This window comes from Coturnix japonica, chromosome 4 (assembly GCF_054131305.1).
Source record: "Coturnix japonica strain WE chromosome 4, WE-NBRP24, whole genome shotgun sequence".
Lineage (NCBI taxonomy): Eukaryota > Metazoa > Chordata > Aves > Galliformes > Phasianidae > Coturnix > Coturnix japonica.
The window spans coordinates 53,214,634-53,229,881 of record NC_140666.1 but is presented as its reverse complement, the minus strand read 5'-3'; the positions used below and the strand labels follow the sequence as shown (position 1 = coordinate 53,229,881).

The 15,248-nt window shown below is 43.5% G+C and overlaps 1 protein-coding gene across 22 annotated transcripts in view; it reads right to left on the bottom strand.

Annotated features, from left to right (window-relative positions):
• The window catches only part of RUFY3 (RUN and FYVE domain containing 3), a 47,821-nt gene that overhangs the window by 28,266 nt on the left and 4,307 nt on the right, over nucleotides 1–15,248 (bottom strand). For 6 of the 22 annotated variants that reach the window (XR_014945863.1, XM_015861483.3, XM_015861486.3 and 3 more), the window contains exon 2: nucleotides 2,411–2,464. The exons of 7 other annotated variants lie outside the window; for them this stretch is intronic. Coding sequence is in view for 11 of the 15 variants with exons in the window: in XM_015861483.3 (XP_015716969.2) it covers nucleotides 2,411–2,464 (54 nt within the window). In the remaining 4 variants the exon portion in view is untranslated. Of the gene's footprint in view, nucleotides 1–2,410; nucleotides 2,465–3,328; nucleotides 3,419–12,448; nucleotides 13,321–15,248 lie in introns of those variants that run through there. 9 more of the 22 variants (XR_014945865.1, XM_085546835.1, XM_085546836.1 and 6 more) reach the window with 6 other exon arrangements.

Sequence of the window (15,248 nt, the reverse complement as noted above, 5' to 3'; positions counted from 1 at the left end):
GTGTTGTATGGCAGAGAAACAATACCTTGCAAACAGCACATACTGTATTCAGATTAACTGAGACACATCAGTGATGAAGCACTGGCTTTCTACGCAAACCAGCCAGCTACCCACAGCGCACTGAGTTTCAGTTCAGCAAATTCACATTAGGAAAGACATTAGTTCTAGTTGCTCAGACTCTGAAATCATGAACATGTGTATAATTTCTAATAAATGCCTAAAGCAAATCCCCAGATAAATTAAGGACCTGAACTGCCTTGTTCCCAGCCTCTGTTCTGCCACACTTCACAGCACAGGAGGTGAGAAAGTTCCCTGGGAAAAACCGAAGCTTTCTCTGTGCCTGTTATTGACAGGGAGTCAAGAAGCAGCAGCACAGCATGCATTTTGCTTGGAATAGTTCCTTTAGATCTTCTCTTGGCAGCCCCAGGTCCCAGTCTCCCTACAATTCCTGCACACCAGGGCACAGTACCTGAATCAGAGCTGCCATCAGAAGGCTGTGCTAACAGACCAGCTTTTGGCCAAGGTAACCAAGATGCATGCTCCTCTCTCTCAGCCAGGTATTAACAACCACCGTGTCCAGCTGAACGTCACACAGTGGTGAGTGGGGGGAGAGAGGAGCACCTGCAACCTGAGCTATTTGCTTTCTTACCTGATCCGCAGTCCTTCAGTCATGAGGGACAAACAAGTGGAAGCAAACTGAAATTATCCAGTGCTGCAAAAGCATACAGGAGCTTAACAACCACACGTATTTTCACAGGTTCTCTTACGCCAGTTGAAATGTACCTGGCACTTCCTTATATTCCAAGTCCTTGCCTGCCTTCAAAGCAATGCACATCAGACTACCATTGTGAGGAAGAGGTGATATACCTTCTGTTTTTCATAAACAACCCCTCTTAGAAGTAAGCAGCAATTAAAAACCAATGAATATTCACAATGGAAAAGCAGAAGGATATGTATTTCTAGCCAAAAATGTTATATTCTACTTTTTTTTAAAATTATTATTCTGTATTCAGAATTCAACCTGTCTACTCTGAAGAATGGGATGAACTGGAAAGCAGTTGTACTAACACAAAGATGACATCTCATTTCCTGTGAGAACCAGTAGTTACTGAGTTTAAACGGTCACCTCGTTTGTTCTTGCTATTATGCTCTTCATAATTCAGACCCTGATGGATTGAAACCATCTTCTGCTATGCTCTCATGTGATGGCTGAACTAGATGATCTTAGTGGTCTTTTCCAACCTCAACGATTCTATGACTCCTTGTGTTTGCTTTGGGGAGAAAAGCACGCTCCATTACCAGGGAGGTCACACAGTAAGCATCTAAGGCTTCCAGAAAAGCAGAACAGGGTGATAATTATAGCAAGCAGGTATGAGGGAAGACAGACAAAAGACAGACATTTTGAATGTATCTTTGAAATACATTTCACCACCACCTCACTCCACAAGTACAGAAAGCCTGTACAGCATTTCACAGGGGAAAAAAACAAAACCTCAAATCCTTTTCTTCTTTAGACACAACAAGAAGAAAGCTGGAGGTGCTGGGCAAACACTTGCTGCAAACACTTCCAGCCCAACCATGCACAGCCATGTTTAGTCATTTCTACAAGGTCTCACTTTGACGTTTCTGAAGTATTTCAGAAACTTCAGGGTGATTTCCGAGATCTTGATTAAAATTTAGTTTCTAAATACTGCTGTACATTGTAAGTTGTATTCATATCAGGATCAGGAAAACAACTGTCCAAGGACCCACATTATATGAGAAAACTAGTCTCTCTGTTCACTTTCTCTACCTTCACTAGAAGGTCCAAAATTGGAAGCAAGTTTTTGGTTGGTTGGTTGCATTGTGTTGTTGTTTTTTGTTTGTTTGCTTTTTAATAAGCAACATTGTCAAAGTACGTCCATATTTTCAAAAAGAGGTCAGTAAGAATCCAGAAATCAACACAGAACCCACAAAAGCACTGGTTGTGTTTAAGAGCCGTTTGGATGTGGTACTCAGGGATATGATTTAGCGTAGGGTTTTTAGAGTTAGGGTTCTGGTTAGGCTGCGGTTGGACTTGATGATCTTCAAGGTCTTTTCCAACCTGGATAATTGTATGATTCTATGAAAATTCAGTGGAAAATCCTCCACAACACCCATTTTGAATGTAAATTAATACAACTGAAAGAGCAACACATAAATGCGAGTGATCAAAGACATTTTCTTTAGCACGCTAACAGTAGGAACCCAACAACCAGCATACATAGCATGTTCTGCCATGAACCTGGTGCAACCACACAAGCACGTTCAGAAAGCCACAGCTATGAGCACGGGAAAGGAAAACTGCATTTTGCACCCAGGTTCAAAATCATAAATCAAAAGCCAATGGTAAGTGGAAATAATAGCTGAAAGATGTTGGTGTGGCACGCACCTTCAGTATCATCACGCAATTGCTCCACCACATCTGTCAAATCCTCCCAAGAGTCTTTGCAAACAGCAAAAAGAAAGGAAAAGAAAGAAAACGTCATGCAAGCCATGATCTAAAGGGAAGATTCAAAAATCAAGGTATAAGGGCGGGATAACTGAAAGGGAGATACACATAATACAAAACTCAGTTCATATTAGCAAGAAATTCGCAAGACAAAAGGGTTTGTTAGTCTGCACAAAGCAATACAGAGAAGCTCTTTTTATTTTCAGCTTGAGAGACAAATTAAGGCAGCCTTCAGTAGAACCTGAAAAACTTTGTTGCTTTTTTGTTGTTTAGGTGTTTTTTTTTTGCATGAATATAATCAATATTGTAATAAAACACATCCTAAAAGGAAAAGCAGGAAATACATTATTCTTTTTAGAAGATCAAAGCACTCTAATTTCAGTTTTTAAGCAACATCAGCATTTGCTTCAGTTTCCTCCTACCCAGCTCCCCAAAGAACCCCCAAGATAAGAGAGGAACACACAGGAAATGCAAGCATGGCAAGCTCTGCATGTTTCAAGAAAGTGACACGCCGACAACTTTTTAAATAGGTTTTAGTAGAACTCTTCACTCTGTTACAGCAAATGAGAAATGGCGCAGAGGTGACCCAGCTTAGCCCAGACTCAGGTCACCGGTTTCATGCTGTCATTCTGACTTTGATTCACTACAGCCTTGATCAGAAACCCCCCTTTCTTCTTGCTGGGAGCCTGCAGGTGGCTGGCAGGCACGGGGAGGAGGCAGGTATCCTCAGAAAGGATCAGGCAGGACAGGAAGAACTTGTTTCAGCACTCCCACTAATTCCCTACTTTTGAACCCACAAAGAAAGACAGGCAAAGCCCCAGACGATCGAACCCTGCTTATTTTCAGCTCCCTACTTACATGCCTGCTCTCCTCAGTGCTAATCTGTAAACTGGTGAACGTCCAAACCACAAGAAAGGCTCTATTCCCCTTCACACACCAACTGTGCCAAAGTCCCGAGCAAAGTACACATCCTGTTAGGACCTCCCCCCTCCCACAGAAAACCTATCACCAAGCCTCCTGCCACAGGACTCAGTGCTAGCAAACAAGCAGCACATTCACAGTCACTACAGTTAAAGGAAAACACCTAAATACCACCACAAGCAGTAATTCAGCTGATCCTCTTATGCTGCAGTACTATTGACCAACCACCACCTTATCCTCCAAAATCGTTTTATTCAAAGAGACGATTTTCAGAAATCGGTTTTGCACCAGTTCTCTTCATGGTCCAGAAATTCCTTCCTGCCCCTGTGGCTAAGCTTTACTGCAGTACTGAGAACAGCAGAAGACAACCCTTCATTGTGTCCTACTAGCTTACCCATGTGAAACTGATCAACTGCTTTTCCTTCAGCAGGAATTTCTCCTTCTCTTGTATGGGGTGAAGAGGGGGAAGAGGATGAGTGCCATCAGACCTCCTGACCTTTGCTTCCTACACGGAGCCAGGAGCTCTGCTTGAGAAACTCCCTGCTATTGCAATAGCAAAGCACTGGTGATGCTCTCCCTGCCACTGGCTTCACTTTTGGACTCTTACTACAGGTGTTAAAGCCTCCTGCAGTCCCAGAAAGCTTTCTGTAGCTTAGTGCAGTGGTGGATGGACATTTCTCTTGCACTTCTCCAAATTCCACTGAACTCCTTTGGAATGCCACAGACTGGATTACACAAACAGTGAGTTACTTTCAGCCCTTTGCCTTTGCAAATACCTGCATGATTCAAGAACTCCTTATCTGTGCAAGCCATGTGTAAGACATCTGTATAAACAAGTTCATAAGGCCAACGTTTTCTAGCTATACTCCTAATATTTCTAAAAGGAAATCAGGACAAAATCTAGGTGCATGTGTGATCATTTATTTAACAGCACTTTCCACCAGAAGTAAAGATCAAAAACAGATTCTGATCATCCCATAATCCCTACCTGATTACTGAGATCAAACATCACTGGTGAATTCTCTCTTATCAAATACTGAGGGCTTTCTTCCTTAATCTCAGGAGTAAACAGTGAAGAAAATCTCTGAACAGATGTATCTATGTATATATAACAATTAACTTGGCAACATGTAAAGAGCCAGTTGCCAGGCACCAGTAGATTCACATCTTTCTCACTGCTGATTTTGCAGCTTCAAACCCCGCTCTAAGTGCACCACACTGGAAACATCTAAGCCAAGCATTTAACACCTCTGCTCTTCTATGCCTCTGTCTTTGCTCAACTCCACATCCAGCAGCTACCCAAGACCTCCACCTACAATGACAGCTGTGACAGATAGCGATGCTCACACATGGAACAGGTTTTTATTTCACATCACCATAAGAAATACATGAACTAATTAGGACAGCAAATTTCAAGCATTCCAATCCCTCCCCACCCCCATATAAGATCTGAGCTGAATGTTTCACAGAAAGGAGCAAGAACCCGCAAATGACTGCTGGCTACAGCTGAACGATCACCTCCTCCTTCACACTAAAAGACTAAGGCGTTTACTTTTATCTAAGAATCGAGCATCACACTGCAGCAAATGCATGTGAAGAAACTGAAGAACTTTCATGACTGATAAATTAATATGAAATTCCTACCCATTATTTTAAGAATAATGCATCTTAAAGTTATTTTCTTAACCGCTGCAATATCAGCAAACAGGGATCTCAACTGGTTGGAACACAAGAGCCAGTCCAGCAGCACCAAAGGCTGTGGTTGGGGTTGATACATCCAGCTTCCCACTAGGGCAAGGAAGCCTTGATACTGCTATTAAACAGAAAGAGTTCTTGATTAGTATTAAGATTGAAATTATGAGCCTAGCACAGAGTTAGGAGTAGAAACCAACTAACACCATACTCTGTAGCCCAGCCTGCTGTGCACCACAATACAATGCTCCTACACCTTCCGGCAGCCCTCAGCACTGTTATGGAGAAGTTTAATCCCAAAGGTAACAACACCCAGCAACAAGTTGCCACACCACTAAGCAGTGCCACAGAAATATACTACATGCAAAAGCTGACTACGTGCAGGGGAAGCCAAAGCTGTGGATTCTCATGCTGTGGGCAGAGTGGGGATAAATAAAACCATCAGATTCATTTTACAGTGCTTCTGAACAGGTGTCTCAAGAGAAGGAAGCTGCTCGAGTTCCCACATACGCAGCAGAAGCATCTCTGTGGTGTTCTAAATAGATCTAAACAAGTGCTGAGCATGTACCCTTTAATAAATGCTCAGCTACGTATAGACCACAAACCACTACTCGTAGACCGGAGGTACACAAAAACTTACCTGTTACCTTCAAACTGCCTCCACAAAACATGCTCACTAAGAAATAATGTGCAATGAGCACTGCCAGCCTTAACACAGCATCTTAAGACCATACTGGGATATCACCTACAAGCAAACTCCTGGGATTTACAGTAAGCCTCCTCCTCTTCTCCGGACTGAACAACCCCAGCTCCTTCAGTCACTACCCATAAGTCTTGTGCTCCTCAACCCCACAGCTTCACTGCCCTTCTCTGCACAAGCTCCAGGGCCTCAATGACTATCTTGTAGTGAGGGGCCCACAACTGAACACAGTTCAGTTCTGGTCTGGCCTCAGCAGAGCTGAGTACGGATATATATAGTCATTAATTAATCTGTAAGGAGAAGCTAATGGGTCAGAAAAGTAACAGGAAATAAAAAGACCAATTTTGAGAAGTGAAAACAGAGCCCGATACAGAAAGTATTTTGGCTGCTATGAGAAACCTGACCTGAATCCACTAGTTTTTGTGCAGACATTTACACAAAGCATTAACTGTGCTGACAGATTTACAAACAGAAATGCAGCTCGCTTGGGGTCCCCATGTTCTGCTTACCAATAAAGAAAAGGGTTATTTTTAAGGCTGCCCACAACGGCTGCTGTGATATATACGGAAGATGTCAGCTAACAGCCAAGAGCAGGAAAGAGCCATATTGCATTCAGGCTGGCTCTCTGCGCTTCTATCAAATCCCCTCTGCTCCTGCCTGGTGATCCGCCACAACTGACAAAAGCTCTGAGCAAAGCAGCAAGAACAGCTGATGCATGGGAAATAAGACTTACAGAAGAGCTGATGAGTCGGTTACAGCCAAACAACATACTCAGGAACTGAGACAACAGTGAACTAAATCTAACCAAACTGCAAAGAAAAATGCCAAGCCACAAGGGGAGCTCCCTTGGTCTTCTTCTCCCCCTCAATACACAAATACGCTTCCTTCATTTTAGCACCAATATCCAAAGCACTCCAAGTTCTTTTTCCTCTGGAAGGAAAGAGCACTCCTCTGCACCTCGCCAACAAACCACAGCACTTCTCACATTCACTCACAGGCACTCCGAGCAGCAAGAGGAAATCTACAGCAACCTTAAATATAACCAGAAGTTACAGATAGTTTCACTGTCAGTTACGCCTTATCATACCCTAAAGGGAAGAAGCACCACCTATTCTAGTGGCCAGAGGGATGCTAGTGGAAAAAATGCTGACACATGAGCTCATTAGAATGTAAATTATAGGATTTTTTATCTGGTTTTAAGTTTTAGTCCATTGCTTTAAACACTAGCTTGTCTTTTCTGGGCCAAAGCATCCCACAAGGGAAAGTGGGAAGAGTTTTCTCAGAAATAGGACAAATTGTATTCATGTCTTTTTTCCCTCCTCCTTTAAGGCTAACATTCTCTTTCATCGCATGGACAACTAATAATTCTACCACTAAAAGGAAAGACATAGTCATTATGTTTATTTACACTGTGTGATTCTCTTATTTATTGCCTTAGGAATGAGAAATAATACACTTAATCAGGAATAATTAAACTGGTCAATAAAGGTATGCACGGAGAGAGGTAACAAGTAATTCTTTTCATTAGACTTGCAATTCAGGTAGCTCGTGATGTGTCAGCAACAAAAGGGACAACACAGAGGGCATCAGCATCATGTTGAATGTTATTACATGTGATCCAAAACCCCAGGAAGTGGCCTGAGTCCAAAGATCAGAATAAAATAATAATAAAAAAAATGTTAAACCAACTACCTAAAAATTGAGACAGATGGTCTGCATACACTAGAAACAAGAAGTCAGTTCATTTCAGCCTGCAGTTTCTGTCTGGGCAAGCTATATCCAAAACTGGAAGGCTGAGAAAAGGCTACCAAAACTGCTTACCAAACACATTCTCCCACCCTGCAGCACTGTCATGTGCCCGCCTGCAAGTCACAGAATTACAGAAGTCCTGGCTCTCCTTGCAATGCAGGAGACCAAAAGAGAGAACACAGCATGCACGGGTACTGATGTGCCCCTGAGCAGCTCTGCTTGCCCTTTACTGATGCTGCTGACCCTGGTGCAGTCTGCTCTCTGCAGATAACAGCTGCTTTTACTCAATCCCTGCACTGTCACATTGCTCCTACCGTCACTGTTCTCCCAGTTACTGCATTTGACCCAGCATCTGACCATCCAGAGCTGAGGGACATGGTTAGTGGGCCTGGACTGATGGTTGGACTGGATGATCATAGCAGTCTCTTCCAACCTTCACGATTCTCAGATCTGCTTTCTTTACCTCACCTTACAACACCAACAGCTCGTGCTTTCATCACCAATTGCAACAACAGACTTCAATATTTCACAGTGAAAATACTTGCACTGTTATGAGTTTCTTTTATAGGCTGTTGCCATCACTGACTTCACAACGTGCTGCTCCTCGCATGGAAGCATTGAAGTCATCACCTCAAATTTGACTGTTAGTCCCACACCAGGAGTATTTTAACACATGTAAAGGGTTGCACTGTGCTAACACAAAGTCACAGATCTGCAACAAACCAGGTACTTCTGTATGTATGTTTGTTGATCTGCAACAAGCCAGGTATGTATGTTGCAACTGTGTGCAGATAACTGAGATCATGGGCAGCTTCTCCACAGCCAGGCTTTATCCAAGCAGAAGTGCATGAAAACTGCTATGGGAAAGTACCGATTTTATTTTGGTACATGCACAGTAAAAAAAAAAACAGCACTTTTTGTCTCCAGTTTTTCATTTTCCATCTTGACTGGAACCCAAAATGTTTCTCTGCAGCTTCTGATTCATTATTTTGCAGGGTAATAAGCTCTTCCCGTATTTCCCAAGCTCATCGGACTTCATTTAGGCTGGTAAATGCCAGTACTGATTGCCATGAAGAGCTTTAAGACTTAATCTTCCTTTAGTTTGGAGTCCAATTTTCTCTGTCCTCCCCTTCCTTCAACAGCTGCTGGCTTGAGACAGGATTCAGCACAAATACAGTAAGGAGGACATCTCCTTCCTCTTCTGCAGGAGGATGACAATCTTCATCACATTGCTTTTCAGTATGTGCTGCCTGGATTACGTGGCCTAACTACTATTCAAAAGACTGTGACTGTTAACAGACCACAATTCATGCATCTTATACATAACCAACATTCACATCTGTTCTATTGAATTGAGTCCCTAGCTCACACCTGTAAGGAGGCTACGTGACCAAGGAGTATCTGGCAATCCACGCAGTACACAAACTTCAGTGCTGAGAAGCAACTTATTTGCAAAACAAAACCATAACTAATAATATCACGCTGCTTCTTTAAACCATTTTGAAGCGTGCAACAAAGATGGGAAATTAGCTGCAGGTAGATCTTGGTTTCATGGTTCTTTTTAAGTGATACTGTAACACTTGATAGCACACGCACTATCAGATCACAATGCTATCACACACACTCTTTCTGCTCTCAACTATAAGTTGATCTCATGAGGATTAAGACTTCATTGCTCTAGCATGAAGCTCCTCATAAAGAATGCTTATTCAAAGCAGAACTCTACCATGCAGTAAGAACCGTGCAAGGCCATTTTGCACCTCCTCTAAAAGTTCACATCAGTGTTCAGTCTTGTCAAAGCAGGCACTAAAAAACTTGACGTTTTTCCCAGCCAAGTCCCTAGACAATCACTACATCTATTGCAAATAAACAAGAGTACAAAAGCCAATTGTGCCGCATTTGCCACTTTGTGATGCCTGCATAGCACAGTACGCTTCTGAGTTCCTAATTCAGAACCATTGTTTAAAAGCAGCAAGGTCAGCCCTGAGAACAGTAAGCACCGGCTGCCTCTGCTCAGGGAGCCCTTGGAGCAAAAGCAGAGTACAGCACTCACCTCCAGCTCCCCACTGCACTGCATTGCCATGAGCTGGCACTGCTATCTGAAGTCTTTCTCTCACTGGAACTAAAACATGGGGTTTTGAGGAGGGATATAAAACTGGGGTAAGCAAGAATCATTTCCTTTAACTTCCTCTTGCAGGTTGAAGTCAAAGTTTCCTAAATAACCAGCTCAAAGTGTTGATAAGAACAAAAAAGAAAAGAAACAACAATAGAACTAATCCCTATTTACAATCTGCTTTAACCAGAAAGAAAAACAAACAAATTACTGCAGCTTTTTGTTTAGCACTAATCCAGTTTTGTCAGATACTTCATTTGCTTTGCACTGACTGTGGTAGAACCACGACAACAAAAAGCATCTTTAAAAATACAGAAGCAGAGATGCTGCAGCCGACCACGTGAAGCAAGGCAGGAGGGTGTACGGTCCTGCAGGCCTGACAGCTGAAAAAACTGGGAACCCAAGAAGGGAAGCCACAGACCCCAGGTCTCCCACCTCATTCACTGACTGAGTCATCACCGCTGGTCACATGAGAGCAGCCCAGCGGGTGTACAATGAGGAGGAGGAAGGCAGGATGGCCAGGGGCACAGCAAATCAGTGGAGAGAGCCCAAAGGTAAAACCTTTGGGAAGCAGCAAGAGCTGAAGGACAGCAACAGGGGGCTTCAAATCCTTCTTTCAGATGCATAACTATACTACATCCTGATTTTATGTCTTAACTTGTAAGAGAAGAAAAACGCAAATTGTTGTTATGCACTGGCAGAATTCCTAGGTTTTTTATTGTGTTTTTTTTTCCCCCTCTCCTTCTGTTCCTACCTTCCTACATCAGAATTATAAGGAAGCTACAGAACGAGTGCTGGCTCCCTGCTTTCCCTCTCAGAGGAGCAGCCAGTATCTGCAAGCTGTATTCCTGCCCCTCATCCCTGCACACACAGAGGACACAGGAGCAGTGCTGATGCAGTAACAGCAGCTCCAGTGCTAGGGATAAAGCTGTGTCAGCTTTCCTGTTGTGAACACTTCTTCCTGAGCTTATCGTCTCTGTTAATAACATAATTTGGATCAAGTCTTTCTCCCTTCCAACGAGCAGCCTTACGTTATAAATATATAAATATCTCCATGAAGGTCATTTTCATACACCTCTCTTTTTACTCATTTTTGACGCAAGAATCAATATTGCAGTGAAATAAGCAGATACTGCTTTCCAACCAACCCCCTCTGATACCTGCAAGAGGCTGTCTATAATAAAAGCATTTGAAACAATTGTTTTTGTAGTTCGGGAAGCATTAGTTATCACTATTAGTGCTTTTGCTGCCCACAAGAATGAAAGTGGCACGCTATAGAGACACATTGCCAACATATTTGGGAAAGGTATTCCAGAAAATCTTTAGCCCATGCACTGGAATCATTAAAGTCTATCTTGCCATGAGTTTGATGGTAGTGAGAAGGCAAAGAGAAAGAAAAAGGTTCATATGAGAAAAAGGACCTAACTAACTGACTTGCAGTGCGACAGAGAGGTTTTCTTGGATATAGCAAGATGAGAGCCCTTAGACTGCTCAGGTCATTTACTAACCCCAGAGTGACAGATCACAAGGGGAGTTAGTGCTTATCAAACAGATAGAGGGAGAAGGAGACAGAGAGAGAGACAGAAGATCAATCTACCAACACTAGAAGACACTGTTAAAACAAAAGGAAGTCTAGGACCACAGAAGACTGCCTAAATCCATGCCACATACAAGAACATGAAAACTGGAAGTCAGCTGAATTGCTGCACCCTGGGCTCGCCCTCCACTTACCACTCAGGATCCATTTTCCTACAGCACCTCTCTGAAATGCTGGGATGTGCTTCAGAGGGAACGTCAGCCTCTGCTTTTGAAATCCCTCTCTAGTCCCCTGTTTGGCAAGCAAATCCAAACCCAAGGGCTGCTGCTCCTCAGTTAAGTTTAAAGCTCAAATTCACACCACAAATAAAGCTGCTGCATCCATAAGACAACAATAGAGAAAGATGTTTCTGATTTGACAGACCCCATCAAATGGGCCAAGCAAGATTAATTGGTGGAATCATACTCAACTAATTAACAGAGAGCAGCCTGGAGTGGGAAGATGGAGTTCCCTCACTGCAGGACTGAAAGATACTCAGCATCCCCCAAGTGTCACTCAAAACCCAGCAGTATTGGTGCTAAATAACCCTGGAAGCACGAGGCTACTCTACAAGCAGGAATTTTGCCCTACCAAGGGCAAGGAGGAGATGCAGCGTGTGGCTGCCTTCTGCATTTTGGTCAGAATTTAGAAAGCTTTCAGTTCTCACTTCACATGACCTGGTGTTCAATTGTTTTCATATCCTCAGCCCAGATTACAAACCCATTTTCAATGAAAAGCAAGACGTTTTATACCTCCACATTTCAGGCTCCTGAGCTATAATAACCAGCAGCATGCTCAACAGAAGCAAGACTTGTGGTGGCATTATCACCTGACAATAGGCACAGCTGTGCAATCACTTGGGGCTTTCCAAAAACTACCCACTGACCATATGAAGACACAATGCAGCACGCTGCCAGTATGCTCTATGGAATACACATCACGGTACCTTCCTTCCTGAGACACAAACCCAATATTTCCTAATACATTAAAAAAAATTAAAAATAATAAAATAAAAAGAAGCACAGATCTGTCTCTGTTAAAACGATGGATTACAAAAGACAAGAGCAGTCTGAAGCACTGAGTTGGCTTTTTGGTACATCACATGGTGTCCAGGTACTGCAGGCCGGACAAGAGCATCTCATCCCAGAGACACCCCCTCCCAACTCTTGCAGCAGCGGTAACAATGCGACGGCTGCAGGGATCCCGAGGCAGCGAACCGGACCGTACCTTCATGGGTAGGCTCTGGGTCGGGGGTCAGCGAGATGTCATCCAGCTCGCGCAAGCAGAGCCATTCTCCATCCATGGACACTCGGAATTTGCAAAGATAGATGGTCTCCATGGCAGCCTGAGTGATCTTGTCGGTGGTGGGGGTTGGCATGTCGCTTTGAGGCGTCAGAGCAGACATGATGACTCAGCTGGTACGACAACAACAGGGAAAAAAGAACTAAGAAGAAGAGCTTTCGGAAGAAGAAAACAAGAAATACCTTGCTATTATAGATCAGATGTGCTCAGGATCGCACAGACTGCTTTGGCCTTTTCATAAATAAAGCAAGGTAAAAACGCTGCTCCTTCACGCTTGTCTGTTCCTCCCTCCTCTCCGTCAGCTGCCGTTGTCTTCAGATATAATAAAGGCTATTGATCCTAAGCAACCACAGGAAACCTGGCTTCTGCATCAAATATGGGGGAAAAAATAAAAATAAAAATAAAAAATATATATTAAAAGAAAAACGCAGGAGGAAGAAAAAGAAGGGCTTCCTCTGCTGACTACCCAAGCAAAAACAAAGGAAGAGCGTAGAAAAAAATCTCCAGTTTTGCTGAAATGAAGCTGCTGGTGCCTTTCTTGCCAGCTCAGGCAGGGCAGCGAGTGCTGCTAGGATTGGTTGTGCGCAGTAAGCAGGGTGTTGACCAAAATGGCTGACTAATGAACTGAACTGAAAATTCAGGCTCATGTGACCAGCTGCTCTGAGCGTGGGGCGAGCGATTCCCAGGATGCTTCATAGGCGCTGCTGATGCAGGGACGGCAATTAGGTCTCATCATCCCCAGCAGCTTCTCATCAGGCTCTGCTGGGCGATTTCCGAGCAGCACAGCGCGGATTTCTCATCAGCTGCCCCCACACTACAAAGAGCAGCAGCACAAGGAATACAAATGTCTCTTTGTATTCCTTTCATGCACTGGATGCCACTGCGTGAGTGAACTAAGTACCTTTGTTTTCACAGCAGGTGTGCAAATTGCAGTTCCATTCTATTTTTCTTGTGCAACCCTCTCATGTGGTACCTCTGAACTAAGATAAGATGCATTGAGGAATTTTAGGATGGATTTATCTGCTCTGGGAAACAATGAGGAAAAAAAAGAGCTCCAGAGCTAAGCACTTCAGTAATGTAGGATTAAGCTGTTCTAGAAGGGCACACGCACAGCAGAGAACAATGAGGAAGAACACAAACATACAGAGCTACGCAACAATCTTAGACTTCAAAAGCATCAACTGCAATCAGGTATCGCTCAGGTGAGGCTCAGGATGAAGCATCACCTCTCAGCAGGCACAGAAACGGGCTTTTGGTGTCTCGAGAGCCAAAGGGCAATGCAGTCCCGTGCAGCCAGATGAACCTCCTCCACATCTCAGCCCACACACCCCACCTCTGGGGCATGGAAGGCAGCGCTGCTCTGTGCCAGCCCACTGAGAGCCTTCTTATCCTCAATCCCTATTCAGCCAGGGACGTGATGCAAGACTGCCACCCCCGTGAGCTATGGGATGGTTCTATTCTTGCATGGCTCCAGTATGAGGCAGAGAGTAGGTGGGCAGCATCCATCTGAAATGGAGGCTCGTCTCCACCACCCACCCAGGGAAGCGAGCAGAAGCTGACTGCTCACCAAAAAGGCAAATCAATGGGAACACAGGGATGGTTACTCACCTCATTTACTGACTGTATGCTTTTCCCTAAAGAAACACTAGAAACAACGTGTGTCTATTGCTAATAAAGACTACACATAAATCAATCACTTGATGCAGAAATCAGAATGCCAACTCACAAAGATATTCTTTTTTATTTAAGAAAGCGTTCATTATGTTAAAAATTTATAATAATAAAATCAAAGTTATTTCCACCAAGCAAGAGGAAGCAGCTGCTCTCAGTGCAAACTTCCTGCTTGGTGCCCAGCACTCTCACTCAGCACCTCTTTGTCCCCATTAGGCTAAAACAAAGAGCCATGCAGCATGTTATTACAGCGATGGAAAGTAGAGTTACACGACAGATGACAATGGTTATTGTTGTTCCCTCTAAGAAAGAACAGGTTTGATAACGCATGCTGACACATTAGCTCTTATTGTATCTCTACATCCTTTCTGCAAGCTCCAGTTTCAACACTCACATCTCACTACTCCACAAACCAGTGAGAGCTGTCCCACAGAACGCTGTTCCCTTCGCTCTTGCTTTCTGAAGCAGTCCAAACAAACAGTAAATCAGCAGAGTAAACTCTGGAGAGCCAACAAAGTACCACGAGCTTCTTTGTAAACTAATGCATGTAACTGTCAGTTATAACTTACAAATAACAATAGGTGTAACCCTGGGGCTTCCAACCCTACCCTGTGCCTCAAAGTTATAAAGCAACAAAGAATCTTATAAAACAACAGTGTCACGTACTTGTAGCTTCCATAAAGCCTTTGAAGAACTCCTCACAACTTGATGCCAAGTGCTAGAGCTGTAGGAGGGTTTGGGGGTTCAATGAGTGGTCAAGTGCAAGTACAAGGGAAGAGGTCAGTTAGCGAAGGATCACTTTCTGAGCGGCAAACAAGTCAGACGGCTTGGAGCAGTGCTAGGAAAGTCTAGTATTAACCACGCTGTGACAAAGCAGGAGAAGCTCTGGCTAGATTACAAAACACAGCAGTTGGCAGATATGTTTGAATTTTAGCAGTTTGAAAGCAAACCATTCCACCATCCAGCAGCATTTCAAATCTCACTTGTATTATTTCCAAATTATTCAGCTTTTAAAATGAAAATGACTTAAACAATTACTAAACAAACCCCCCAA